At 38.0% G+C, this 26,436-nt stretch overlaps 3 protein-coding genes across 8 annotated transcripts in view; all 3 read left to right on the top strand.

Annotated features, from left to right (window-relative positions):
* Positions 1–2,365: 2,365 nt before the first annotated feature.
* LOC131306633 (myb family transcription factor PHL11) lies at positions 2,366–7,265 on the top strand. Its single transcript, XM_058333001.1, has 6 exons — positions 2,366–3,093; positions 5,121–5,197; positions 5,286–5,349; positions 5,725–5,800; positions 5,959–6,028; positions 6,616–7,265. The coding sequence occupies exons 1-6, from the start codon at positions 2,934–2,936 to the stop codon at positions 7,018–7,020; spliced, it is 852 nt and encodes a 283-aa protein (XP_058188984.1). The 5' UTR covers positions 2,366–2,933; the 3' UTR covers positions 7,021–7,265.
* Positions 7,266–9,929: 2,664 nt separating this feature from the next.
* LOC131306631 (putative disease resistance protein RGA1) lies at positions 9,930–25,865 on the top strand. Of its 2 annotated transcripts, XR_009193943.1 has the most exons (3): positions 9,930–10,842; positions 10,879–13,725; positions 25,738–25,865. XR_009193943.1 is itself a non-coding variant. In XM_058332998.1 (2 exons), the coding sequence occupies exons 1-2, from the start codon at positions 10,084–10,086 to the stop codon at positions 13,648–13,650; spliced, it is 3,531 nt and encodes a 1,176-aa protein (XP_058188981.1). In that variant the 5' UTR covers positions 9,930–10,083; the 3' UTR covers positions 13,651–13,872. The 2 variants fall into 2 exon arrangements, 1 of the variants encoding a protein (XP_058188981.1); XM_058332998.1 differs by lacking the exon at positions 25,738–25,865 and having other exon boundaries at positions 10,879–13,872.
* The window catches only part of LOC131306634 (uncharacterized), a 46,300-nt gene continuing 44,438 nt past the window's right edge, over positions 24,575–26,436 (top strand). For all 5 annotated transcript variants that reach the window (XM_058333006.1, XM_058333004.1, XM_058333003.1 and 2 more), the window contains exons 1-2: positions 24,575–24,774; positions 25,116–25,876. In XM_058333006.1, coding sequence (XP_058188989.1) covers positions 25,530–25,876 — 347 coding nt within the window. In that variant the 5' untranslated portion in view covers positions 24,575–24,774; positions 25,116–25,529. The remainder of the gene's footprint in view (positions 24,775–25,115; positions 25,877–26,436) is intronic.

Raw genomic sequence — 26,436 nt, forward strand, 5'->3', positions numbered from 1 at the left:
GCAATTTTTGGGACGGAGTATAATGGCGGGGGTCTAAATTTGGGGATTTTGTTAGTACAAGTGTTTAATTGAAATAAACTTAAGTTCATGTGTCTAAATTTGGGGATTTTGTTAGTACATGTGTTTAATTGAAATAAACTTAAGTTCAATTGTCTATGTGACATTTGGTGCAAAGTTCAGGTGTCATTTTAAAATTTTTCCTTTGGATTATGTTAGTTTTTCGTTGATTTCTTTTTGGAATAGGCTTGTCTCGTCATAAATTTAAAAAGTAAAATGTTAGTATTATAAAAATCTTAAAAAAGTTCATTGAAGTAAAAAATTATCCAAAACGGATAAGAGTTTTTTGATTATTTTGGTTTTCATGAGTATAACTTAAAATTTTTATATCATATTTTACCATGCAAAACTAACAAAGGCAAACGATTTTGAATAAAAACAAAAAATAATCCAAAAGAATTATTAAGCCAAAACACTCTTTAGCAGAAACATATTTTGTCTTATAAGCATTGGACGGCGTCTAACCAACCATTCTTCTCAAGACAAATACAATACATTTAAGAAGATGAAAACAAGACATATCATGATATCTGTTAAAGCATCCAACTCCAAAATCAATTGGTAAGGAATGGAGAGGCCGCCCATGCTCATATACTAGTTTGGGAGGAGATAATTAATCAATATGAGACAAACTCCAACAATATCGATAAAAAATAGTAACACACATTAATATCCATAAAAATAATCCGCTCAAATGATACAATAAGATTCTGCTAAATTTTTATTTTGCGTCACAAGAGAATCACACACGAGTGATAGAGCATCTTAGATTGCCGAACAATACATTAGCTACAAAATCATCAGTGAAAAGAGAGCTATCCAAGCCAAGGAGTAGGACCAAACCAAAACAATCCTCTTTCGGCCCAGCCTGGCCTTTTCCCCATTTTGTTCCTTTGTATTTTGTCAAGAGAATATTCTTCCGTCACCTCCCAACCGCCCCCCTCTCCCTCGCCCAGACGTCCTAACGTGTTCTCTCTCTCTCTCTCTCTCTCTCTCTTGTTTGTAATCAACACACACCCTCTCTACCATGTGAGTGCACGAATATTCCAATCCCTTAATTACGGGCGAATATTCCACGCTGGCACCCACGTGTCACATCATCCCCCCCTCTCCCTTTCCAATTGGCACCCCTTTCCTCTCCCCAAAGTCCATGGTAAATATTGTCCCTCCGGTCCGCGCTCTCGATCTTAGTTTTATGTTTACGCTCTTATTCTTTGCTCTTGTAAATTTTAGTTGAGTTAAGAATATTTTCCAAAGACGTTTTGGTCACTCGAATTACCGTTCATACAACTTGTAATACGTGGCTCAAGTATAACACCTCACCTTTTATTACGTTAGGTTTTTCTGAAAATAAAGTAGTCAAGCGATTTTCCTTATTTTCTTGTGTTGCTTATTTATTATTTGAAATTAGGGGCGAGACCATAACAAATCAGCATGTTGACCTGTAAAGCATGTTGATTGATGAGAGCTTGACGTGATTATAGACATAATTAATATTCTCGACGAACTCTACATAATAAATTCTCAATAGGAATTCCATCTCATTATCGCATCACGCCGGCTAAAAATCCGCAAAATAGGGACGAGAGGATTCTTATCTAAATAATAATACATAAGCAAACAGCACCATCTTTTTTTTTTTTTTTTTTCCCACTCAGAAGAACCACCATCAGTCAAAGCCAGAGAGCCATAAGCAGCAAATAAATAGCAGTACCCACCACCCAAACGACCCCTTAATTGATAAAAAAAAAAATCAAACGTTCCCTAAATTGAGCAAAAATCAAAGGGTCCAAAAGAAAACCAAGCGTCCACATGAACTGTACCCCATCAGTTTTGCATACTACTAGTTTTTAATTATTGTCACTGGAGTACTATTTTTTTTTAAATTTTTATGAAGCATAGTTTTAATTATTTTTAAAATTTCCGACTATCATGTTGCTTGAGATTCGTCGCCGATCTTTTCTCTGCTTGTCCTTTTCCACGCAACAAATCTATACCCAGTACTACCCCCACATCCATACACATAAAAAAAAAATGCCCTGTCGTGAATGTACATGTTAGAGTTGAAAATTGAGACACAATAGAGATTTCCGGACCAGTTTACACGCATCGTGACATCGTCTATTAGTGCGGACTAGACTTGAGGCTTTGGAGCTAATGCTCCGTATGGACTGGCATCAACGGAGTTGATAGTGCTTGTCAAGTTTCGAATCTGAAATCTTAAACGGAAGCAAATTAATAAGCCGCATGCCCTGACCACCGGGCCAACCGGTTGGGATTAAAAGACAGTTGCTTTTGAGCCTTTGAGAAGCTCTCTGCCCTTTTCTTCCCCTGCCCTGTTCTTCTTCATATGTACTTTTCGCAGTTGGATTCTCTCTCTCTCTCTCTCTCTCTCTCTCTCCGGTGTTTAGATTGGTTTCTCAGGCATCAAGAGAAATCAATTCGCTGTCCACACTTTTTTCAACTGTGTGTGTCTGTGTGTGCTTTTTTCCTTCTTGGATAAAATTCTGTTACTTTTGAATTCAACCCATTAGGAAACAACCATATCCTTCCCCCATTTCTCACACAGGGTGGCAGCTTCTTACATACTCTGTCTCTCTCTCTCTCTCTCTCTCTCTGTAGTTGAAGCTTTTTTTTCACTGCTTTGGCTTTTGGGTGGAATTCATTCTCCCTTGATTTCGTCTCTTTGTGGAAAGAAAAAGGGAAAAAGGCAGGGGCTGATAATTTTGTACACACACACACACACACACACACACACACACACACACACACACATATATATATATATATATATATATATATATATATATATATATATACGTGTGTAGTATAGGCAGAGCGATTGAGAGGGAGAATTTCAGGATTTTTGTGGATTAATGGAGAGAGGGTACTTAGGAGGAGGGAGTAGTGAATATCATCCATATGAGAGCAGTGGCGGGGTGGTGATGTCCAGAGATCCCAAGCCCAGGCTGAGGTGGACGGCCGATCTTCACGACCGGTTTGTCGACGCCGTCACCAAGTTGGGTGGCCCTGAAAGTCAGTCTCTCTCTCTCTCTCTCTCACACACACACACACACAGTGATTGATTCCTTCTATTACATTATGTTGGCTATTCTAAGTATTTTAATAGTGAAATCTTTGGTAAAAAAAATATTAGAATTCCATTTTCTATTATGCGTAAAGTGTTGAGGAAATGACTTCTCTACCGCTGCAGTTTGGGTTTGGACTGCAGAAATCGGTCGATGTAATCTCTGAAAAATGTTTTTGACGGCTTGGATATGTTAAGCTGCGTTTTCGCTAAATGAAATGGACTAAAGCACATATTTTCATGGATTTCTCATTCTTCTCACCTACATAAACCAAAATACTATTTAGCGGAAGCAATTTGACTATTGTTACAAAATTGGCGTGGCACCTCCGCATTTAGGCTGCAGAAAAGCGGGATCTTGATGTAAAGTAGTAGTTTGTCAAGATGGATGAGATCATGTTTTCCGGTGAAGGTGTCGTTCGATATCGTTGACAAGGGACATAAATGATAAATCCAATCAAAAGATTACTAGTTTTAATGATAATGGATGAACTTGCTGGGGATGTTGTAAATTTGGCACAAATCAAATAAAAAAACCACTCACACAGTATGTTTGCTACTATCATTTAGCAACTTTGGGGGGGGGGGGGGGGGGGGGGGGGGGGGGGCAAATTGTGAAATCAAGAGCATTTGTTCTCCTCCTTGGTTTTATCTTGAACTCTCATTGTATTTAACAATCCAGATTTTCGGTTCCCTGTGCCACCGGTATTCTACAATTGCTCCCGATGTTCTACAATTGCTCCAAATAAGGGGCGGAACCAGGATCTTTACTCAGGAGCCAAAATTTTTGAGATTAACTTACACCGATGCAAATGCACTCATCGTTAGCGTAGTATCATTTTGTCTTTTCCATAAAGTAACTGAAATACCCATGTACTTTTTGGGCATATGGTAAGTAAGAAACTATAAGAAGATTTCATCTATGTAGGAAAAATTGCCTTAGTCTTAAGAGTACCAAGCTAAATTTCCATCAATTTTTGGTGATTAAAATTTTCTTAGTCAAATGGAGTAGTAAATACTAGAATTTGTAAGGGATAAAATTACAATTTTGTAAAATTGGGGGGAGGCATGCTACTGCCAGCCTAAGCTCAATGACTAAATATGTTGTCATAAATTTCATTCAATATTAAGGGGCATAAACAGGATCTTCCTTATTCGGTTGTTTTCTTAGTTTTTATTGGAACTATTTGTCCACACATTTTAACCGGAATTGTAGGGTTAGCCGATTTATAGTGGCATCCAATTATTTGCAACTAGTCGCACACAACTCGTTTTCTTATAACTCAAGGTATCTGGTTCAACTTAGCGCACCTCTTGACATTGCTTAGTGCTTCAATGTTCACTATACCTTTTGTCCCTTGGGTCAACTAATTCGAAAAGCTGTTAGCTGGGAAATTGTTGAACAAGACAACTGCACTGATAGAATATGGAAATTTGAATTGATTCTTGTCCTCGGTTCTTACTCTTCTGATAGATTTGGAAGAAATTTGAATTGCATAACTTCTTTGAAATACTGAAATTCTGGCCTCATTTTTTTAGCTTTTCTTTTATATTGGCTGGTGGGTCCGGGAATAGGGGCGCAATTGGGTACTCTATGCGTAATTACTTAATTGTCGTCTTATATATATGCCAAATTTAGAATCCTCAAAGTGATGAGCAGTCCTTTGATTTTATTTGCAAAATTTGTAGCATTGATATTGGTAATGAACTGTGTTGCCTTTTGGAATTGACCAGAGTGAAACTAATATGTTGTGGCATGCTGTGACTGTCAACCCAGCTAATGCATAATACACAAATAGTTTGCTAAATCTAGGTTTTATATTGTATCTGGGGAGGTAGATTATGGATTCGAAAGTCGTAATCTCACTCTTTCGAAAGTAGGTTGGTTAATTTCCTTGGCTTGTTTGTGTTTATGGCCATTACAACCATAGTCTATGTACGACATAAATTCAAAGAGAGGGGTTTCAATTTGCAGAAGCGACTCCAAAGTCGGTGCTGAGATTAATGGGTTTAAAGGGCTTGACGCTGTACCATTTGAAGAGCCATTTACAGGTCTGCTTTTGATTTCTATGTATTGCAATCCTTCAGCTTTATGCCTGCTGCTGCCAATCTAACATTGCTCAAAACGTCTTGTGTGTAGAAGTATAGACTTGGACAGCAGGCCAAGAAACAAAACACCGCAGAACAAAACAACGAGAACTATGGTGAGTACATTATTACTGACGATGAATGCTAGAGATTCCCACCACAAAGACTGCTCAATCTCGTTACCCTTAACTTTTATCTCACTATGCAACCTGAACCTCAATTAAGATCTCTAAAGATGAATGAAATGATTTGCCAATAGTGGATCTCTTTGACTACGTGATTTCTTATTTTGTTTCTTGATTTTGAATAGTGAATATAGTATATAATTTTGGTTGATATTAAGCATTTGGAAGGGTTAATTTTAATTTTCCACTTGCCTTGCTAATTGCTATAGTATCTCCTTTTTTCTTTTATTTTCTCTAAGTCATCATCATCTTCTATTTTAGCTTTCTCATTATTTTCTTATCATTGAATATGTTTGATATGTCCAGGTGGTTCCTATTTAGATTACCAGGTGCATTCCTCTGGTGCAACTACCAATTCATCAGGAGTTAACAGTGAACAAGGGTATTTTCCTACCAAACTCCAACTTCCAGTACTCGTTTAGTAGTTTTGTTTCTTCAAAATCAAGCAGTTTATTTGGAGCCCTTAGTTAATCATAGCTTGAGAAGTTTCGGTTTTTACACTAAATCAATTCTTACCTTCACTGTGTTCTATTTCGACAGAGAAATGCCAATTGCAGAGGCATTGAGGTGTCAGATTGAAGTCCAGAAAAGATTACAAGAGCAGCTTGAGGTAGATATCTATGATATGATAGTTCTGTGGTTCTACTTTGAGTATTCCTTAAAATTCTATGCCTCTTCTCCGTAGTAGGTAACAAAGTTTTGCTAGTTCATGTGATGCACTTCGGCCATTGTTTTAGGCTTCGTTTGTTGGCAAGTAAAACATGTTCCCGAGAATGATTACCCAAGTTTTTGGTTTTTGGTTTCTGGTGTTTGGTTGCCTTTAACCAGCGAAATCTTTACAACTAAAATTACTTTACATCAGATTGATGGAATACGACTTCCAATTTCTTTTCTGTAAGTAATTTTACAACCGTGTTGATGTGCTACTGCCCGCCCTCAGGAATACATTTGGGATGCATATTTGAGGCTTTAGGACTATTTTCTAATGCTATTACTGAGATATTCTTTTGATCAATGTGGTAGGCCAATCATGAGCACCTGCAATTGCAATATTTTAAAAGTTGCAACCAAGTACCAACAAATGAAATATCATACAAATAATTTCACAAGTAAAGAACTCACACATAGGTTGTTTTTGAGGTAAATACTTGAAATAGAAACAAAGTGAGCCTAATTTTTTTTCGATATATGGAATAGGTACAAAAGAAGTTGCAGATGAGAATAGAGGCACAAGGGAAGTACTTGCAAGCAATACTAGATAAAGCCCAAAAGAACCTAACACTTGACATGAACTGCTCTGGGAGTCTTGAAGCCACTCGGGCTCAACTTAACAACTTCAATCTGGCTCTGTCAAATCTCATGGAGAACATGAACGAGGAGACAACAAACGAAAACATAGTTGAGAAGAGAATAACAACGAATGACATTCACATGAAAACAAACGGGTCTCTTTTCTCTGGAGAGGAACTGGAAAAGAAAGACATCAAGCTTAAGGTCGAAGGCGGTTCCATAAGTTTTGATTTGAATACCAGAGGAAGCTATGACTTTTTTGGTACCAGTGGACCTGAATTGGAAACCAAGACACTAGCATATAGGAGTTAGGAGTTAAAATTTTTGAATTTCACCTTTTCCTTTGATGTTATGCAACCTTAGTACGTGGTTTAACCTCAATATCTTCCATACATTTGCTGTCAATACTAAGCTTAGATAGATGACTTGAATGTATAATTGAGAATCTTGCCATGTTGACTCATCAGCCGATACCATTTGGCGGTGTTCATAAGCTTTGTAGGGTGTTTTTTTACATTAAGAATCTAAAGAAAGATCATGAAATCCTTTTCCTAGAATGGCCTAGAGTTTAATCTTTTTTCCCATCTTGACATTGAGTATTGAGCTTAATAGCAGTTTCGTGAGATAAAATGCTGCCCTGGCTTTAAACCGGCCCCTCGCTAATAGACAATGAGATTTCCCCCCGGGAATTGGTCGAGAAGTGCGAAAACTCGTCCGGGCACACTGAGCTATCAAAAAAGTGAGTTAAAAATGCATTTATAAACAAGTTTTCATCAGAATATGTGAATGCCGATGGCCTTGTTTTTTTTTTTTTTTTTTCCATTTTTAGTGGATATTCCAAGTTATGTTTAGAAAGATGATATAGCGCTCAAATTTGGGTAACATTCTCAGCCATTCCTGATTAGTTTCATTGATGGAAATTCTGCAAATAATTACAAAATAAAAGTCCACTGTGATGTTGTCTCCACAAGCACAGGATTTTCAAGGGGTAATTTTCCACAACAATTGCCGGGATGTGATTTTCCCGTGGGTCTCCTGCCTTACGATAAAAGATATCAGATGTGCCATATGGGGATCTTTCTCTTAAACGCATCGCGTTGTCCACTCTCTTGTTGGTCGAGAGACGCTTGGACCTCCGACGTGGAGCTAGCTAGCTTTCCTACATCGGGAAGTTTGGGAGAGTGCGTGTGAGTTCGTTCTTTCTTTTTTTTTTTTTTTGATCCTCGTGTTTGTGCAAGTTTATAAGGCCCATGAGAAACCTCTCTAGCCAACTGAAATGAACTTAGCTATGAACATTCAACTGCCCCATGGTTCTATCCACTTTCTGAATTATTACTGGGGCCTATGGACAAGTTATAGTGTCCACCACCAGTCTTGAGTCTTTTTTTTTATAGAAAGGTAAAGCCAAGAGTTGTGGTCTCTTTTACAATTTAGTTTCTCAGATACTCAAATTGGGTGATTCAGTTTGCAAAGCATAATATTGTGCAACTCTGATCTTACCTTTTAATTCCATATGGCGCTGTCATTTCTTCCGGTTGTCCTCCAAAATCTGGGATTAGTTTGGAGGGGGGTTGACAAAGAGATGAAAAAACTGTCGAGCACGCTCTCCGGCCAGTCTGCACGATTGAGCGAAATCATAAAAGATAAAGCAATAAAAGATTGGTTGAGAAAATGTTGATATATGCACTCGCACTTGCATTAAAAGTTGATGTATGCAATCTGGTGATGAGAAAATGATTAATGATGCGAATTATTTGATGTGAACCCCACCATGAAATTATGTGTTCTCTACTCTCTACTCTCTTCCCTCTTTTTCTTTTCTCTATATAAGAACCGTCTTTGAGCGTAAGTTGAGAATGCGGCCGTAGTGAGTCTCTACGATTTATCTAATTTCGAGGACCCGAATATACACTTGTGTTATGCCTGTAGGGAGCGAAAATTAGCATGAGAGTTTCATTACTACTTTTGCCGCTAGAAATATGAGAATAGTGATGTTTAAGTAACATCTTTTGACCTAACGATATGATTATCAAGTTTCTTATACTCATCTTTTTAGAAGTATTTTATTTGTGAGTTATAAAGGGGGCCTCGTTTCAGTCGTTTAAAATGTTCGCATTGGACACCCAGTAATTTTAAGGCCGACCCTTCTGTAACCGTTATTTACCCACATCCCCTTGACTATGCTTTTATAGAGAATTTTTTTAATGCCGGGTGAGCACGGCCATGTGGTGCCCGTGCGTGCATCTCAGTTGTCCAAACGTATTTTGGACGGCCTAGATTTGTTAAACGTATTTTGGATGGCCTAGATTTGTTAAACGTATTTTGGACGGCCTAGATTCGTTTGGGTAAATTTTGTGCAAAATTACCAAAACAACTCCTCAAACCCAAACAAATCTGAGCTGTTCAAAACATGTTTGGATGGCCAAGATGCGCGCATGGGCACAACGTGGCTGTGCGCATCCGGCACTGAAAAATTTCTCGCTTTTAAATAGATACACCTCTTAAACTTACAAGTAAACTGAAATCCTGGATGGCTAAAACAAGAGAGTTAAAATATAAAAATTAAATAAACTGAAAATCCCATTCCTTCTTTTGTTATTCTAAACCATTTTCTAATGGTTTCTCTCTCCATCAACCCTGTTGAAACATCAATGGCGAGCACACCAAGTCAGCCCCTGGGTAAGCCCCATAAACCCACGGAATGGGGCAACCCCCACCATGGGGCAAGAAAAATAATCCGTAACCACAACATGTAACCTTTATTTTTATTTTTACTCATATGTCTTTTATATTTTATGCCTTAATAGTAAGTGGGCAACCAAGCTTGGGGTCGGGTTTGGGCAATCCAAACACCGGAGCCGGCATTGCACCAAGCATGACTATGGCGCGAAAAAGATGTATAGGTCAGATAACCAAAAAAAAAAAAAAAAAAAAGACTTATAAGGGTTTGTTGTAGTATGTATGTATTTCAACTTAAATGACCATGTGAAGCCTAATGAAGCAAATGAGAAAGGAAATAAAGGAAGTTGCAAAAATGAAGCAAATGGTGGTTCCTCGAAACTTAAATGAAGTTACCTAATAGCTATGAACATTCAAGTACTGCCCCTTGTTTCTATCTACTTTCTGAATTATTGATTACTGGGGCCTATGCCCACGTTTTAGTGTCCACCAGTGGGAACACATATACTTGACGAGAGTCTTTGCCTTGGCCAAGTCTTTGTTGACAGAGAGGCAAAAGTAGAACCACAATACTTGTGGTCTCTTCTACAGTTTAGTTTCTCAGATAATCAAATTGGGTGATTCGGTTTTGCAAGCAGATTGTGCAATTCTGAGCTTACATTTGAATCCAGATACCATCAACTGATCATCATCCATATGGCTTTGTCATTTCTTCCCGTCGTGCTCCAAAATCTCAACTCCTTGATCCAAACAGAGGTGGGATTGCTTTGGAGGGTTGACAAAGAGATGAAAAAGCTCTCGAGCACGCTCTCCGCGATCGAGGCAGTCCTCGAAGATGCAGAGCAAAAGCAATTGCAAGACAAAGCAATACAAGATTGGCTGCGAAAGCTCAAAGGTGCTGCCTATGAGGTGGATGACATCTTGGATGATTGTGCAACGGAAGCCCTGCGATGGAAAACCAAAGGCCAGACCTCTAGTTCTTTGAAGAAGGTAAGCACTTCTGTGTTACATCCGTTTGAAAACACTAAGTTCCGTCACAAGATAGGGAATAGAATGAAGGAGATCACAGAGGACTTGAATGCAATTGCCGAAGAGCGCAACAAGTTTCATTTATGCGAGGCGGTTGTGAGTAAGCGAGATGAATTTGCTAACAGCCGCGAAACCAGCTCCTTTTTAACTCAACCAGAAGTGTATGGAAGAGACGAAGACAAACAAAAGATTGTTAAAGTTTTGGTGGAGGATATATGTGAGAGGGATGAGGTCTCTGTGTACCCTATCATTGGTATGGGGGGACTTGGAAAGACGACGCTTGCACAAATGGCCTTCAATGCTGTGAGGGTGAAGAGCCACTTTGAGCCCAAAATTTGGGTTTATGTCTCTCAGGATTTCGATGTGAAAAGGGTGATACAATCGACAATAGAATCTGTACGTGGAAAAGCTAGTGAAGACTCAGACCTAGATTTTTTACAGAGGCAACTTCGAGCCTCAGACCTAGATTCTTTACAGACGCAACTTCGAGACATCCTGAATGGAAAAAGATACCTGATTGTATTAGATGACATGTGGAATGACAATCAAGACAAGTGGGATACTTTGAAGTGTGTACTAGGTTGCGGATCAAAAGGCGCTTCTATTATCATCACAACTCGTCTTGAAAAGGTTTCTTCAATCATGGGAACTATCCCACCGCTTTACTTGTCATTTCTTTCCGAAGATGATTGCTGGTTGTTGTTTAGGCAACGTGCATTTGGCTATGGAGATCAAGAACGTCAAGACCTTGTGGACATTGGAAAGGAGATAGTGAAGAAGTGTGGGGGTGTGCCTTTAGTTGCAAAGGCCCTCGGAGGGTTACTGCGCTTCAAAAGTGAGGAAAGCGAATGGATTTTGGTTAACGAAAGTGAAGTTTGGAACTTGCCTCATGGTGAAAATTCCATCTTGCCTGCCTTAAGGTTAAGTTACTACAACCTTCCACTGGAATTGAGACGATGCTTTGCTTATTGTGCTGTTTTTTCAAAGGGTTGTAAAATTCTGAAAGAAAATTTAATCTATCTTTGGATGGCTAATGGATATATTTCGTGGAAAGGAAAATTGGAGCTGGAAGATATTGGTGATCACATTTGGAACGAATTATGTCGGAGATCTTTTTTCCAAGATGTGGAAAAACATCTTTCAGGCATCATTTTGTTCAAAATGCATGATCTCATGCACGATCTTGCCCAATCTGTTATGGAAGATGAATTTCATATCATGGAGAATCAAATCTCAAGTTGTATACCAAAACAGAGAATTCACCACGTAACGTTGCTTGGTAACACTAAGTATACAGTTGTCTTTCCCAAATCATTGCATAGTGTCAAATCCTTAAGATCAATTCTACTACAGTATCGGGAACCATTCCACGCCACTCAGGATGCATCTGATCAGTTTTCTTGTGACTTTAGAAAGTTTTGTTTGCTTCGAGCATTTGATGCTAGTGGTGCAAAAATGGTTCAGTTGTCATCTTCGATTGGCAATTTAAAACATCTAAGGTTCTTAAACCTTTCTGGAACATCGATCCAGTCACTTCCAAAATCAATTTGTAGCCTCCACAATTTACAAACATTGAATCTTAACTACTGTCATAAGCTTCGGAGGCTGCCCAAAAACTTGAAGTACCTGAGAAGCCTTCGACATCTTTATTTGAAACGATGTAGGGAAATTCATGACATGCCTCCAAAGCTTGGGCAGTTAACCCTCTTGAAGACATTAAGTTTATTTTGTGCGGGTAAGAGTGGAAATCAACAATTAGCTGAATTGAAGCGCTTAGATCTAGGAGGAGAACTGTGCATCAAACATCTTGAGAGAGTGAGGAGTTCAATAGATGCCAAAGAAGCCAATTTGGTCGGGAAACACAAACTTCGAATTCTTATGTTGGGCTGGAGTCGTAACTGCGACTGGGAATCACAAGCAAACGTTGAACAACTACTTGAAGCTCTGGGACCTCACCATAATGTTGAAGAGTTGGTTATCCACCATTACAAAGGTGCCCACTTCCCTCTTTGGATGAGGGATTCAACTCTAAAAAATGTAGTGTCTATTGACCTATTCAACTGTAGTAACTGTTTACTACTTCCTCCGTTTGGGCATTTGCCTTCCCTGCGATACCTCAGAATCTCTGGAATGGATTATGTTGAGTACATTGACAATGACTTCCCCAGTGTTGGATCAGCAAGAGGATTCCCATCTTTGGAAGAACTCTATATCAGTGATTTACCGAATTTAAAAGGTTTGTCCAGGGAGGAAGGAAGAGATCTACTCCCTCGTCTTGGCAAGATATTCATCTCGAACTGCCCTAAATTGACCTTGCCACGCCTTTCATCTTCAGAAACCTTGACGATGTGCATTAATGAGTGCAGCAACAGCAACGTGATGCTAAGTTCGATTTCAAATCTTATTTGCCTCACCTCCCTCACCGTTTATGACAACGACGATGCGATTTCTTTTCCGGAAGAAATGTTGCAAAACCTTACTTCTCTTGAATCTCTACAAATCACGGTGTTTAGCAAACTTAAAGTGCTGCCTCGAAACCTGTCAGGTCTTGTATCTCTGAAGTCATTGAAAATTGTGGAATGTCACGAGCTTGAGTCTTTGCCGGAACACGGGCTGCGAAGCCTAAAATCCTTGCAACATCTGGAGATCAGTCACTGCAACAGCTTAAGTTCTTTGTCTGAAAGTTTTGGACACCTCACTGCCTTAGAGGTATTGGATGTCCAAGGTTGTCCCAAGTTGGTGGCAATACCGGAGAGCATTAAACACCTCTGTTCCCTTCGAGACCTAACTCTTTGCGGTAGGCCTTCATCTTGGAGTCGGGGTGAGGTTCTTATTTGTGAAGAGTTGAAGACTTTGCCTGAAGCATTGCAACATGTCACTTCACTGCAATCTCTATCGATCTCTGATTATCCAGAGCTCACATCGCTTCCTGAATGGTTGGGAAACTTTTCTTCTCTTCAATCGTTGAGCATTTCCTGCTGCCCCAAGATTCAATCAATTCCGCAGAGCATTCAAAGCCTAGCCAAACTCAAAACCTTATCAATTAGTGGATGTGATCCGGAATTGGCTAGGCGCTGTCAAAAAGAGGATGGGGAGGATTGGTATAAGATAGCACACATTCAGGAGTTCTATATGTACCCCCTCCCCACACCCTCCGAAACTGCCAGTACCAGTACAAGTATCTCTCTCTCTCTCTTGAAAGGTCGTCGTCAACTAATAAAGAAATTATTTTGAGGGCTTCACTTTTGCAAGAGTTATCATCCCAAAGTCAAAACCCTTCGCTGACGGAAATCATTCACGATTGTACAAGTACGTCCATTGCGAACCTTTCTACCTGTTCGTGTATACAGTATATTCTACATGAATGAATTTTTGCCACTTGCACTTTAAAAAAGTATGTAAGCTTCTCTTGTTCACGTTGTTGAAAACTAAACAACCCCTTTTGATTGCGAGAAATGGTGTGATAAGAAATTGGAGTCCTTTCTCATGAAATCTCACCATTAGGATGAGAAAGGAGAAGATGCCCATAAAAAAACAAATATCATTTTTGTATTTTTCTCTCCATTTCTGACCAAATTACTCATTCTGAATGAGTGATTTGGCAAGAAACTACAATCCTTTCTTTTCTTATCAAATCACTTATTAGTCATTCCAAATGGGGCTGTGACAGCCGTGAATCACGAGTTTGACTTTTTACGATTGTTACTGAAAATTAGTAGAGATTTGAAATGGTTCACGAAACCCGTAATTAGTCATGGTTGATTGGGAAAAGAACTTTGTTTTGTTTGGAACAGGAGCTAACTGCTCGATTCCCAGGAAAAGGAGTTTCTTCCCAGGTTAACCTGTGTATAGAAAACCAGGTCAGTCTTTCTCTTCTTTAGTATTCTGGCCATTTCATATGTAATTTCAAGTGACATGTTTCTTCTTTTTTGAAATTGTGGCAATTGAAAAGTAGGGATCCTACAAGTTTCATGTTCTCTGCAATTTTATTCTCCTTTAGTAGCAACTGAACTTGAAGGCTTGTTCAGCCATGTGGAAGTTTTGTTAGAAATTTGGACTGTCAAGCTGTTAACAATTGATTTGAGACCCTCAGATGTCTTTGATCGTGTATCCTTACTTCCCCTCTATCCTGCCAGCCAGCATACTTCTTCCACCCATTACTACCGTACTATCCCTTATTCCGTAGAAGCGAAGGCTTTTTAAGTGGCAAGGAGACTGGGTTTTTTTTTTTTTTTTTTTCTGTTTGGTTTACATCCTTATGGGGCTAGAGAAACCAAGAAAAATAAAACGGAGTGCTAGGGAATTGAGAAACCAAGAAAAATAAAAGGGAGTGCTAGGGTGTGCTGAATGCCATACTAACCGCACTAAAAAAAGGGAGTGCGAAAATCAATCCCTATAAGGACTTGATTTTAGCACTCTCCTTTTAGAGTCCGGTTAGTAATTCGGGGAGTTGCGAAAATCACTGCCCTTTTCGAAAAAGCAATAAGAGTAGAAAATGGTGCCTTAAGCTTCCTCTAGTTGCAAAGCTTATGCAGAGCAAATGGGACTTGACTACGTATGTAGAGTTAAATCGATGATTCTGACTCCATAAAGAGTTATATTCTTTTGTGTCATCTCTATCCCAATATGGGTGGTAGACTGGTAGTCATTACTACAATCCTGGTAGTCTTACATATGGAATATTATTCAATCAGTTTCATATAATGAAATCCTGGGGTTCTGGTGAATAAATAATTTTTTCTCATGTCTTGGGCTGACTTAAACAAAAGAAGCAAAAAGCCACATGAAGGCAGTCACCCTCAGACTAACAAATTGAATCAAAACTGTTTTTCAGTTTGGAGAGTCGCGTAGCAAAGCAACTCTAGAAGCAATTAGACTTATTAGGAACCTTAATGTACAGGACATTACTGCCTATAATGGCCGTAAGTGAAGCACTTCCAGTGAAGAACTTTCTAGGCAATTCTATGCTGTAAGTTGTTTTCCAATGTAGTTTCTTTGGTTTCCTGGTTGTGATGCATATCCTTTTAATTAAGGTTTGCATCACTCCATGTTAAATAATGACATAACCAGTTTCCTGATACGTTTAAAGTAAAATAGTGTCACCCAGAATTTAGTTGTCTTTATCATAATATCCACGTCACTAGGCTATGATAATATAATGAAAGGTGGGAGATGGAGGAGTCTTGGATTAGCAGTGGTCAAAGAAAAGCATAGAGTTACGAGTTGATTGTTATTTTAGGAGATAATTGGTGAGCAAGCTTAATATTTTCTGTTCTGTCTTTTGATTTATCAACTTGCCTCGTATAGGTAGAAAAATGGTCTCTTCAGTTCAATAAGAAACTGTTCTTCCGTTATTTGAACACTTGTCTAGTTTGTCCATGGCTGAAAGTTTATGATTCTATATCCACTTTGAATGAACCAACTTGATAACAGGACATGTCATAGTACGTTTTTCGAACTATAAGGAAGCATTCTGTTAGTGCCGTATGGCAGTCGCGTAAAGCTTAGGAAATACCTTTCTAAACCTGCCCAGTTCTTGGATATGTGCCGGCTTAAATGTTAGTCTCCTTTGATTACAAGTCTATTCTAGCTTTTAAACCAATTCTCGTTTGAGTCCTTTAAAGCTTAAGAACTAGAAGCACAGAGAATGTCTTGGTGAAGGAAGACTAGCAAGAGTACATTTGGAGCATGCTCACTTGAAAATGTGTTGAGTTGATATGTTCTGTTAACTTTAGCCTTAAATTGATGACAAGGCATCTGAGCGTGCCTTTCAGAACGTGGTACGCATATTTCGACTCATTAGTTACACTTTTTTTTTTTTGAAGTAGTTATAAATTGTGAGTGTACGGTACACTCCAAAATAGTTGTGCATTTTTTTGGTTAAGCATTTTTTTATCGCCAAATTTTTTAGTGTGCACGATAGGCTTCTCCTTCTCTTTGAACTATCATGAAATTTAACAATCCAAATTTTCAGTTCCTTGTCTACTGATGCCATGCCATTGCCATGATTACGCTAAAATTGTTCCAAATAAAGGGCAGAACCAGGATCTTTACATGAGAGCCAAAGTAGGAGTACTAATTTTCATCGATCAAAATGCACTGTGTCACTCTCATATATTCTTTTCGTCCCTTTTATAAGGTAACTAAAACCCTCAATAATTGCATATGAACTAGATAAGAAGCTTTCCTTTACTAAGGAAAAATTACCTTAATTTTGAGAGACCGCGTTAAATTTAATTCAATTTTTGGAGATTAGTTTACGTTTTAGATAAGTACGTGAATTTACATGGGGTGCAATTAGAATATTGTAAAATTGGGGAGAGCCGTGGTTCCTTCTAGCTTAAGCTCAATAATTGCATATGTTAGTCTATTGGTCTTCCCATTTAACAGGAATTATAGTGGCATACTAGTCATACACTACTTAGTGCTTATTTGTTCAGCATACCTTTGTCCCTTTATAGACTGTCACGACCTGAATCCATAGATTAAGGCCCGTGACAGCCCAAGAGTCCTCGAAAAGGGACCATGCATGCACTTAAATGCGTTTTGACAAGAAAGAGGAGTACGCGACTTGTCGTTGGTCCTGCTTTCTGCAGACTCCAAAGATTTTTAAAATTAAATTCAACATTGTCTTAGAAACATGTGGGCAACACAACCACAGTCTCTGATTTTCAAAGAAATATCTCGAATACAGGAAAAGGTAAGATGGTGTCTTGATACTGTTGCAAGTATCAATATGACTAGATATTTGTGCAAAAGCTATCTTATGTTCAATTGAGTTCTATTTACTAGAAATCTATGATAACGGCCACAATAAACAAGTGTCAGCCTGTCACATAACCTGGGCCAGGTTATTCATAAAGCTTTTAGCTAAATTGTTGAACAATGAGTTGATGCTTGTCGTTGGTACATACTTATCCAATAGATTTGGAAGAAATTTCAATTGAATAAGTTCCTTAAAGAACAATGAAATTCTGGCCACATATTATTAGCTCTTCTTTTGGGTTGGCTGCTGAGGTCGAGTGTCGGGGTGTGACTGGGTACGCTATGAATAATTAAGTAATTGTCTTATTAGATATGTGCCATATTGTCTTATTAGCTTTTCTTTGATTTGTTAGGTAAAATTTGAAGCATCGATATTGGTAATATCTGTGTTGCCTTTTGGAATTGGCTTGGGTGACCTTAATATGTTGTGGCATGCTATGATTGTCAACCCAATTTATGCGTATAACTCAAATAGTTTGCAAATGCCATGTTTTATGTCATATTTCGGGAGGTAGATAATGTACTAGGAAGCCCTAATCTCAATCTTTGAAAGTAAGTTGGTTAATTTCCTTGTCTTATTATTGTTAATGGCATTTTTAGGTATACTTTACGTGCATCATAAATTCAAACACAAGGGTTTCAATTTACTTAAGCGACTCCAAAGTTTGTGCTGAAATGAATGGGTTTAAAGGGCTTGACACTGTACCATTTGAAGAGCCATTTACAGGTCTGCTTTTGTTTTCTGTGTGCATTGCAATCCTTGACAATTATGCTTTCCATGAATTGCCGGTCTTATAGTTTTTTTGATTGTTTGGTGTATAGAAATATATACCTGGGCAGCAGGCCATGAAACAAAACAAGGCGGAACAAAACAACGAGAACAATGGTGAGTACATTTACTTGCAATGAACGCTAAATAATCTCACCAAGAAGACTGCTCAATCTCTTGCCACCCTTTATTTTTTTCATGTGAGTGCAACCTCATTCCAGACCACTAAAGATGAATAGAATGACCTTACACTAGTGAATCTCTCTCACTACACTGCTTCTTGTTTTGTTTCTGGATTTTGAATAATAAATGTTTATGGTAATTTTGGTCATATTAAGCTTTTGGAAGAGTTAATTTTAATTCCTCTCCTCTTCTATTTGTCAAAATTTCCAACTTGCGTTTCTGTAGTATCTCATTTCCGTTAATTTCCTCCAAGTCATCCTCTTCTATTTTGGCTTTCGTAATATGTTTCTCATTCAAACTTTTGTTGTGTCCAGGTGGTTCCTACTTAGGTTATCAAGTGCATTCCTCTGGTGCAACTACCAATTAATCAATAGTTAACAGTGAACAAGGTCCCAACTTCCTGTACTAGAGTCTCTTTGTTTATTTGGAGTGGCCATTTCTTACTTGGAGCTAAGAGTTAGTCATAGTTTGAGAAATTTTGGTTTTGACTGTAAATCCATTCTTACATTCCCTGTGTTCTATGTTGACAGAGAAATGCCAATTGCAGAGGCATTGACGTGTCAGATTGAACTACAGAAAAGCTACAAGAGCAGCTTGAGGTATATCTTTCATTTGATGGCCCTGCTGTAAGACTTTCTCGAATTCTATCCTCGTCTTTGTAGTAGGTCACAATCTTTGGTTATTTCCATTGGCTGTTGATTTTGCCACTCTCTTTTTTGTTAACGCCACTCCCCTGCAAGTGTATTTTTAGTGCAAAAATACACTTGCAGGGGAGTGGCGTTAATAAAAAAGAGAGTGGCAAAATCATTTCCCTTTCCGTTTACAGATCTTGGCCATTGCCTTTGGCTTTGTGTTCCCCAAAAATGATTCCTCTTGTTTTTTGTGTAACCGGCAAATCTTTACAACTAACACTTCTTACATCAATAGGGTATAAAATACTTGATATTGGGCTCTGTTGATAAAGCTTTGGCTTTCTTTTCAGGAACTGCTGCTCTTTGCAGGTCTATTCGTTCCTGGTCTCCTCTTCAAGGCGTGACTGTTGGGAGCATAGGAGTGAGTAACAAAGGGGATGCTTGTTTTTTGTATGTAAAGCAGGGCGTTATAGGAGAAGACCAGCTCTTCGCTTGTTTTGTGACAGATGGTGCATGGGACAAGGTCACGGGGCAGAGGAGCAGCTGTATGGGTGGAAGAGGGAGGTGCAGATGCGGGTTCGTTCCAAACTGCTGTTTGTCAAGCTTCGTCAGCTGCGTTGGTCGAGATCAAAGCAGGGTTGTTGCTTCTAGAATGGGCTAATCATAGTAGGATTCCTAATATTTGTATTAAAACTGATAGTCTAGTTTTCGTTCAGGGTCTGTGGAAGCCAAAGAAGGCTTGTCCGTCTCTTACTATGGCTTTGCGTGATTTTCTTTTGTTGTGTTCTTGTTTTTATGTTGTCAAAGTTGTTAAAGTGTCAAGACTATTAGTCAAGGCGGCTCATGATAGTGCGAGAAGCCTTGAAGTAGGGTGTCTGTAATGTGGTTTTCTTACTATATGGGATGATCTTTTCTGTCAAAAAAAAGAAATATAAAGGAGCTTATATTTTTCTTTTCTGTGTCTTTATCGAATATGCAATGGGTATAAAAGAAGTTGCTGATGATGAGAATAGAGGCACAAGGTAAGTAGTTGCAAGCAATACTAGAGAAAGTTCAGAAGGGCCTAACACTTGACATGACTGCTCTGGGAGTCTTGCAGCCACTGGAGCTCAACTTAACAACTTCAATCTCGCTCTGTCAAATCTCGTGGAGAACATAAACGGCGAATAGACAATCGAAAATGTAGTCGAGCACAGAATAATAATGAATGAAAGATGTTATTATAGGTCTCCAACATACAGAACATTCTTTGTCATCCTGATTAGTTTCAACAATTCGAATGTTGTAAACTAAGAAAAACGTGAATTTCCACAGCCGTGTTTGATTTCAGTCATTTCAATCGAAAAAGCAATTGTCGGATGTAGTCTTATCGTGAGTCACTTGCTTTGTGATAGTGAAAAAAATCTGAAGCCCAGACATGCCATGTCGTGAGTTTTTGGCACGTTGTGGTACCCACCCTCTTGTGAGTCAGCAAGGCTCTTGGACCTTTGACCAGGCGGGCTTCCCACATCGGGAAGTCTGGCGAGTTTATAAGCCTATGGAAAACCTCTTCCGTCTTGAAGTTATAGAAACGATACTGATAGAGTCAACAAAGAGAAGAACATAGAGGAAGTAGAAAAATGAAGCACTTGATGTTTCCACGAAACTTAACTGCCACTTGTTTCAATCTACTTTTTGAATTACTCGTGTTGTACCTGTTCTATGCACAGGAACAAAATTTGTGCGGACTCAATAGGGGGTGAGTATGGAACGTGTAATGTCACGTTTTATTTGGCAAATTCCATGACAAAAAACACATTGATTGGTCTCCCTCATTATTATGTTGTAACTTATTTTCCTTCTATTTTTAGAGCTGTCTGTTTAGGAAGTTATATTGTATAATTGAGAGGTAAAGGTTGTTAAGGAAAAAGGATGGAAGGAATCAAGGGAATTTCGTGATTATTGCAGTGTATAAGGAAAGGATATCTCGAAATCAGTGGGTGAAAAATATGGGAACGTGTATCGGTTTTAGTGCTCGAGGAACTTTGGAAGAGCTTTCACAAGTGCTTGAGCAACTTGCCAGATTTTTCTCCATCTATTTGTATGCCGTTCATTTGGGTTTTCTACTGAGTTGGAAGTGTCTCGGAGGACCTGTGGATTCAAGGTATGTGGCAATCAACCACTTGGTGCAATGTACGCGGATTCGGCAAGTAGAACTTAAGGTGATTGGTGAGGATTCATAATTGTAGGTAAGTTTGCTTGCAACTGCACAATGATTATTTTTAGAGGTATGATTTCCTCCTGTAGTTTTTATCCTTTTTAAGGAGTTTTTCATGTAGTATATCATTGTGTTCATCGTTTATTATTTTTCAATTCCTATTATTTTGCTTGTTGAGTATTTAGATAGCGAAAGAGGAATTTTTCAATTGGTATTAGAGCAGGTCGCTCTACTGTTAAGAAAGTTTTTTTCTCGAGCGGATCCTTAGTGTTTTATAATGAACATGAATAAAAATATGAACCATTATTCAAATCTTACTTCAAAACTAAATAGTGAGAACTTTAAAAAGTTATTCAAAAAGAATAGGACTAGCAATGATTCAGGCTTTAAAAAATCCAATAACAAAGGAAGAATTAATTCCTCTCATGGAAAAGAAAAAAGGGAAGAAACATGGGCACCACTAGGGCCTAAATGTTATGAATGTTATGGTTATGGTCATCTAGCACTGTAGCACATGAATGTGTTAACAAACTAAAAAAGAAGACTCACTTAAAAGTCAACATAATTTGGGATGACGATAGTGATTCCAACAAGCCTGAGAAAGAACAAGAGAATAACACGAATTTTATTACATTTAGGGCATCCCTTCAATCTAAATTTAGAGAGCATGAATCATCTGATGATAGTGAGGAAGAGGTTGAGAGTTTTCAGGAGTTGAGAGAAAAGTATGAAATGCTTTATCAAGAGAGTGTTAAAATCATTGAGACTAATTTGAAGTTTGCTGAGAAATACTGTATAATAATTCTATCAAGGAGTTTTTGGGGAGAAGGAAGAGATTGTGGAGTTAGTGAAGACTAGAGTGGCGTTTTGGATAAGGGGAAGTATGACCTGAAAGAGTACTCCATTGAATATTTCAAGAGGTGTCTAGCAGGAATCAGAATGATCAAACTGTGATCTTCTGATCAAACTGTGATCTTGGGATGTAACAGACAAAAAAAAAAAACCTGTGATCTTGGGGTCTTTTAATAGGCTGTCTTTGTGCTTTTGGTTTCATTCAATGCTTTATTGGATGTATGTATATCTCGTTTTCTTTTTTGTTTTGTTTAGCCATGCGTATGATTTTCTTAGCCACATATGCCATTTTTTGGGATGTATGTTCTAAGAGTGATGCCATTTTTTGGGATGTACTATGTGCTATGAAAAGTGAAATTTGCAATACTAATTTAGTTTAGTTACGGAACCAAATGCTAATTTTGAGCGTAATGTGATTGTATGGGTATTTTGAGAAAAAAATATGTTTGAATCTTGTTGGTCGCGGGCCAGCATCCTGCCCACGCGGGTCGAACCGTGGCACTTGGGGCCTGCTACGCTATGGTATAAGGAAATAGAGTTGCGCCTTTACCACTACCTGTGGGTTTTGGTAAGGTGGTAAGCGCTTGATCCTACAAGTGGTATCAGAGCCAAGGTCGCGGGTTCAACTCCCCTTACCACTACCTGCGAGTTTTGGTAAGATGGTAAGCGCTTGATTATAGGCTCAGTTTGGATTACCAAAATTTTCAATAGGAATGTGATTATTAGGAATTTGATTTCTATGAATTTTATTGAGTGGGAATCGGAATATGATTCCTAGTAATATAATACCTGGAGTAATTTCATTCCAGTGTTTGGGTTAATTCAGTAATCTTATTCATGAATCAATTATTTTGAAAATTTATCGAAGTGAATATTTTATATTTTTATTGATTGAGCAAGAAATTTAAGATTCCCATGTGGTAAGGGAGATATTAAATTCCTACTCAACCTGGTAATGTAATTAGATGTGTTGTTAGAAATTACAATTCTATTATTGTCTCTCTCAAACATGAGAATCATGAAAGTTGACATCACATTCCTATTCCTTCTCATTCCTCCTTAAAATTCTTGCCATCCAAATTGAGATAACGTTACTACCGAAGCATAATCTCGAACCGGGGCGGACCTCCCTCATTCCGAAGAACTTTTTTGTTTACCTCCATAGGGGCACAGCCCCCACTTGACTTTGCGAATTACATTTGATATTCTTATTATATACTAGCATTGCGCACATTTGATGCACGAGATAGTAGAAAAAAGAAGATTCACATTGGTTTTTTCTTGTTTTTGTGTATTAAACGGGCACAACACAGGTTATTGAGACTTTAAAAAAATAAATTAAAATTTTCTCATACATCAAATGAACACAGCAATTTGAAATGTTTCAGCCACGAATTAGTATCATAAAAAAACAAACTCTCTTTACGACAACGGCGGAACAAAGCGACTATATAGCTACTAAAAATATAAATGAACAAACGAAACAATAAAGAAAACCATACAAACCGAATTTGCCAAAAGTGGAAAACGAAAAAATAAAATAAATGGTGGAACAGTGGAAGAGAGCACAATTCTAAAAGTGAAGGAGAAATTAAAAACAATAAAACATGTACTAGTATTTATTAAAAATAGAGACAATTGAAGGAATTGGGGTAAACGTGGCCACGTCTCTCTCTTCCCCTCTCGCTCTCACCCCTCTCCCCTCCCACGTACCTCCCCCTTTTCTTTCTCATTTTTTAATTCTAAAAAATAAAAAAGTTATAAAATTAGAATTGGGAATTTGGAGGCTGTTGAACCAAACACATCTACAAAGGAAATTGATACTCCTAAATAAATAGTAGATAAATTTCAATAATAGCTAATAAATTTGTGATAGTGTTCTCATAAAATCACTTTTTATGTTGCTTTATGCGTGGATCAAAAAAAATTTGCTTTATGCGAATATATTTCAGTGGAAGCGGAGGTTCGAACCCCACGGGAGGCAAATTTGAGGTTCATGGCTATGAATAGCCTCTGGATCCCTGTTGACTAACATACTAACACAGTGCGGGGGCACGTGACCCCACTGAATACTCTTTTTTTTTTCTTTCCAGATTTTGTATTTTTTTCCTGTAATTAACTTCTTAAATTGTTCTTTATTTAATCACTTTAATACATTTTGTATATATTTCATTCTCAACTTTTTGTTTCCAAAAAATATTACAACAATTCCACTGCACTTGCGAAGTGAGATGTTTAATGAAAAAAGAAAGAGTCGCCACTCACTATTTAAAACTCCTCAATACATAATGTCCAAATTTGTAAGTGGCTAAATCATGGGTTATATGCATTATACTTCATTAATTATTCACAATTTTGAAAGTAATCTTGTCTTTGCCGATAGAATTCACAAAGCGTGACGAAATTAGAAGTTTGAGCATAAAGTTTGAAAAGAAAAGTACATTTTTTCTGATTGGATCAAGATTGCTAAATATTAATATTTTAGTTATTGTGTATCTAAATGCTATTAGACTTGGTCCGTTGAGACAATTCAAATAATTGATTTGTTTTGATAATGTGTTAGCTTTTTTTTTAAAATTATTTTTAGCACAAGCATTTTATTATTATTTTGGTGTTGTTTATTACGAAGTATAATTTTTTTTTTTGTGTGTGTTAAAGTCTGTTTAAAAGGTGTCCCACTAACATTAATTTATGACTACGTCACTGTACTAACACCCGCTATGATATGTGTACAATATTGGAAAAAAAAACCACAATATTGGGTTTTGAGTCTTTTGACCCCCTCAAAAACTGCCAGTAACTTTACAAAACACACACTCTCTCTCTCTCTCTCTCTCTCTCTCTCTCTCTCGGAAAGGTCATCTTCTAAAGATTGATTTTGGGGGCTTCACTTTTGCAACAAGAGTTATCATTCCAAAATCAAAACCCTTCGCTATCGGAAATCATACACGATTGTATATGTATGTCCATTGCAAACCTTTGCATTATCTTCGCATATACAGTAGATTCTACATGAATGAATTGATGTGTTTTTTTTTTTGGTAAATGAGTTGTTGTTATTTACTCTGAATGAGGGCAAGACACTACAATCCTTTCTTTTCTTAGCGAATCACTTGATCCATAGGGGCTGTAACAGCCGTGAATCATGAGTTTGACTTGTCATAATTGATACTAAAAATTCGTTGAGATTTGAAATAGTTCACGAAGACCTTAATCACTCATGGTTGATTGGGAACTGTGATTTTTGAAGTGCATTAGTGAAAGTAATTTGATGGAAAGTACTTTGTTTTGTTTGGAACAGGAACTAACTGCTTGATTCCCAGGAAAGGGAGTTTGTTCCCCCCGTGGACAGTGTGATTGGTCTCAAGGAATGCGCGCGTAAGCTCCCAAACACCCTGAATTATTGAAAAAAAAAGAAAGAAGAAGAAATGAAATGAAAAGAAAGGGAGTTTGTCCCAATTTGATTTCTTGAAGGGAGAAGTAGAGGAGACACAGAAGAACATATACTAGAAAATAAGTTCCAATTTGTCCAATTTGATCCTGTAGGCTTGGTTAAAGAATTTGTGCGCAATCTAGAACATATTAGGAAATACCCATTTCATGGTTTGGTAGCTAGGTTGATTTTCAGAGGTACAGATGTGATTTGTGGAATTAATTTGAGAGAGTGAGACATAAGTTTTGGTTTGGTAATTAGAAGAGAGGTAGAGAGTGTGTGATGGGTTCTTTCGTAGGGCATGTTCTTCCAGGGACCTTGTTTCTTCTGGTTGGGATGTGGCACACGTGGAGCTCCGTGGTCCGATACATCTCGGACCCCACATCATTTCGGGTTAGTGTTTGGAGTCCTGTGCCGGGTTTCAATGGTAGGATTAAGTTCTTGGAGCTCTACGTTATAGTGATTGGCGGTTTCATTGACCTGTGTATAGAGCTCTTGGTTGCTACCCGCTTGAGGTTCTTTGTTAACGGTGTATTGGACCCCTCTCACATGATCAATTTTGAGCATTCCGGAATGCTTCTCATGTTCTTCATCTTTGGTGTTGTCACACTGCTATCGCAGAAAACCAGGTCAGTCTTTCTCTTCTGTAGTCTTCTAACCATTTCATAGTGGTCGTGTAAAGCTTAGAAAGTGCCTTCTAAAACTATCCAATTCTTGTATACATGTCGGCTTAAATATTAGTCTCCTTTAAATACAAGTCTAGTCTAGCTCTTAAACCAATTTTTGTTTGACTTCTTCAGAGTTTAAGAGTTAGACAAAGGAAAAAACTCTTTAATTTTCAGTTTATTTTAGATAATTGAATCTTGCAGTGGTGGAGAAGGACAAGCAAAAGTACAGTTAGACAGATGCTTTGTTTAAACATGTGTTGAGTTGACATGTTCTCTCAACTTTAGGCACAAATCGATGAAGTTTTAAGGCATCTGACTGTGTCGTTCATATTTGGCCCTAGGGCCTCCAAATGTTTTTGTCTCCTGAGTTGGACTGTGCCTCTGAAGGCTTCATGAGCACATTAACTATGGAGCTTTTAGGCATCAATTGTTTATAAACTCCTATATAGTTCAAGGTGGAGCCTTACACAAACTTTCTGAAGTTCGATATTGCATGTAGTGAGACTAGTATACTTGGAAGT

Source organism: Rhododendron vialii, chromosome 11a, assembly GCF_030253575.1.
Source record: "Rhododendron vialii isolate Sample 1 chromosome 11a, ASM3025357v1".
In the NCBI taxonomy this organism is placed as follows: Eukaryota; Viridiplantae; Streptophyta; class Magnoliopsida; order Ericales; family Ericaceae; genus Rhododendron; species Rhododendron vialii.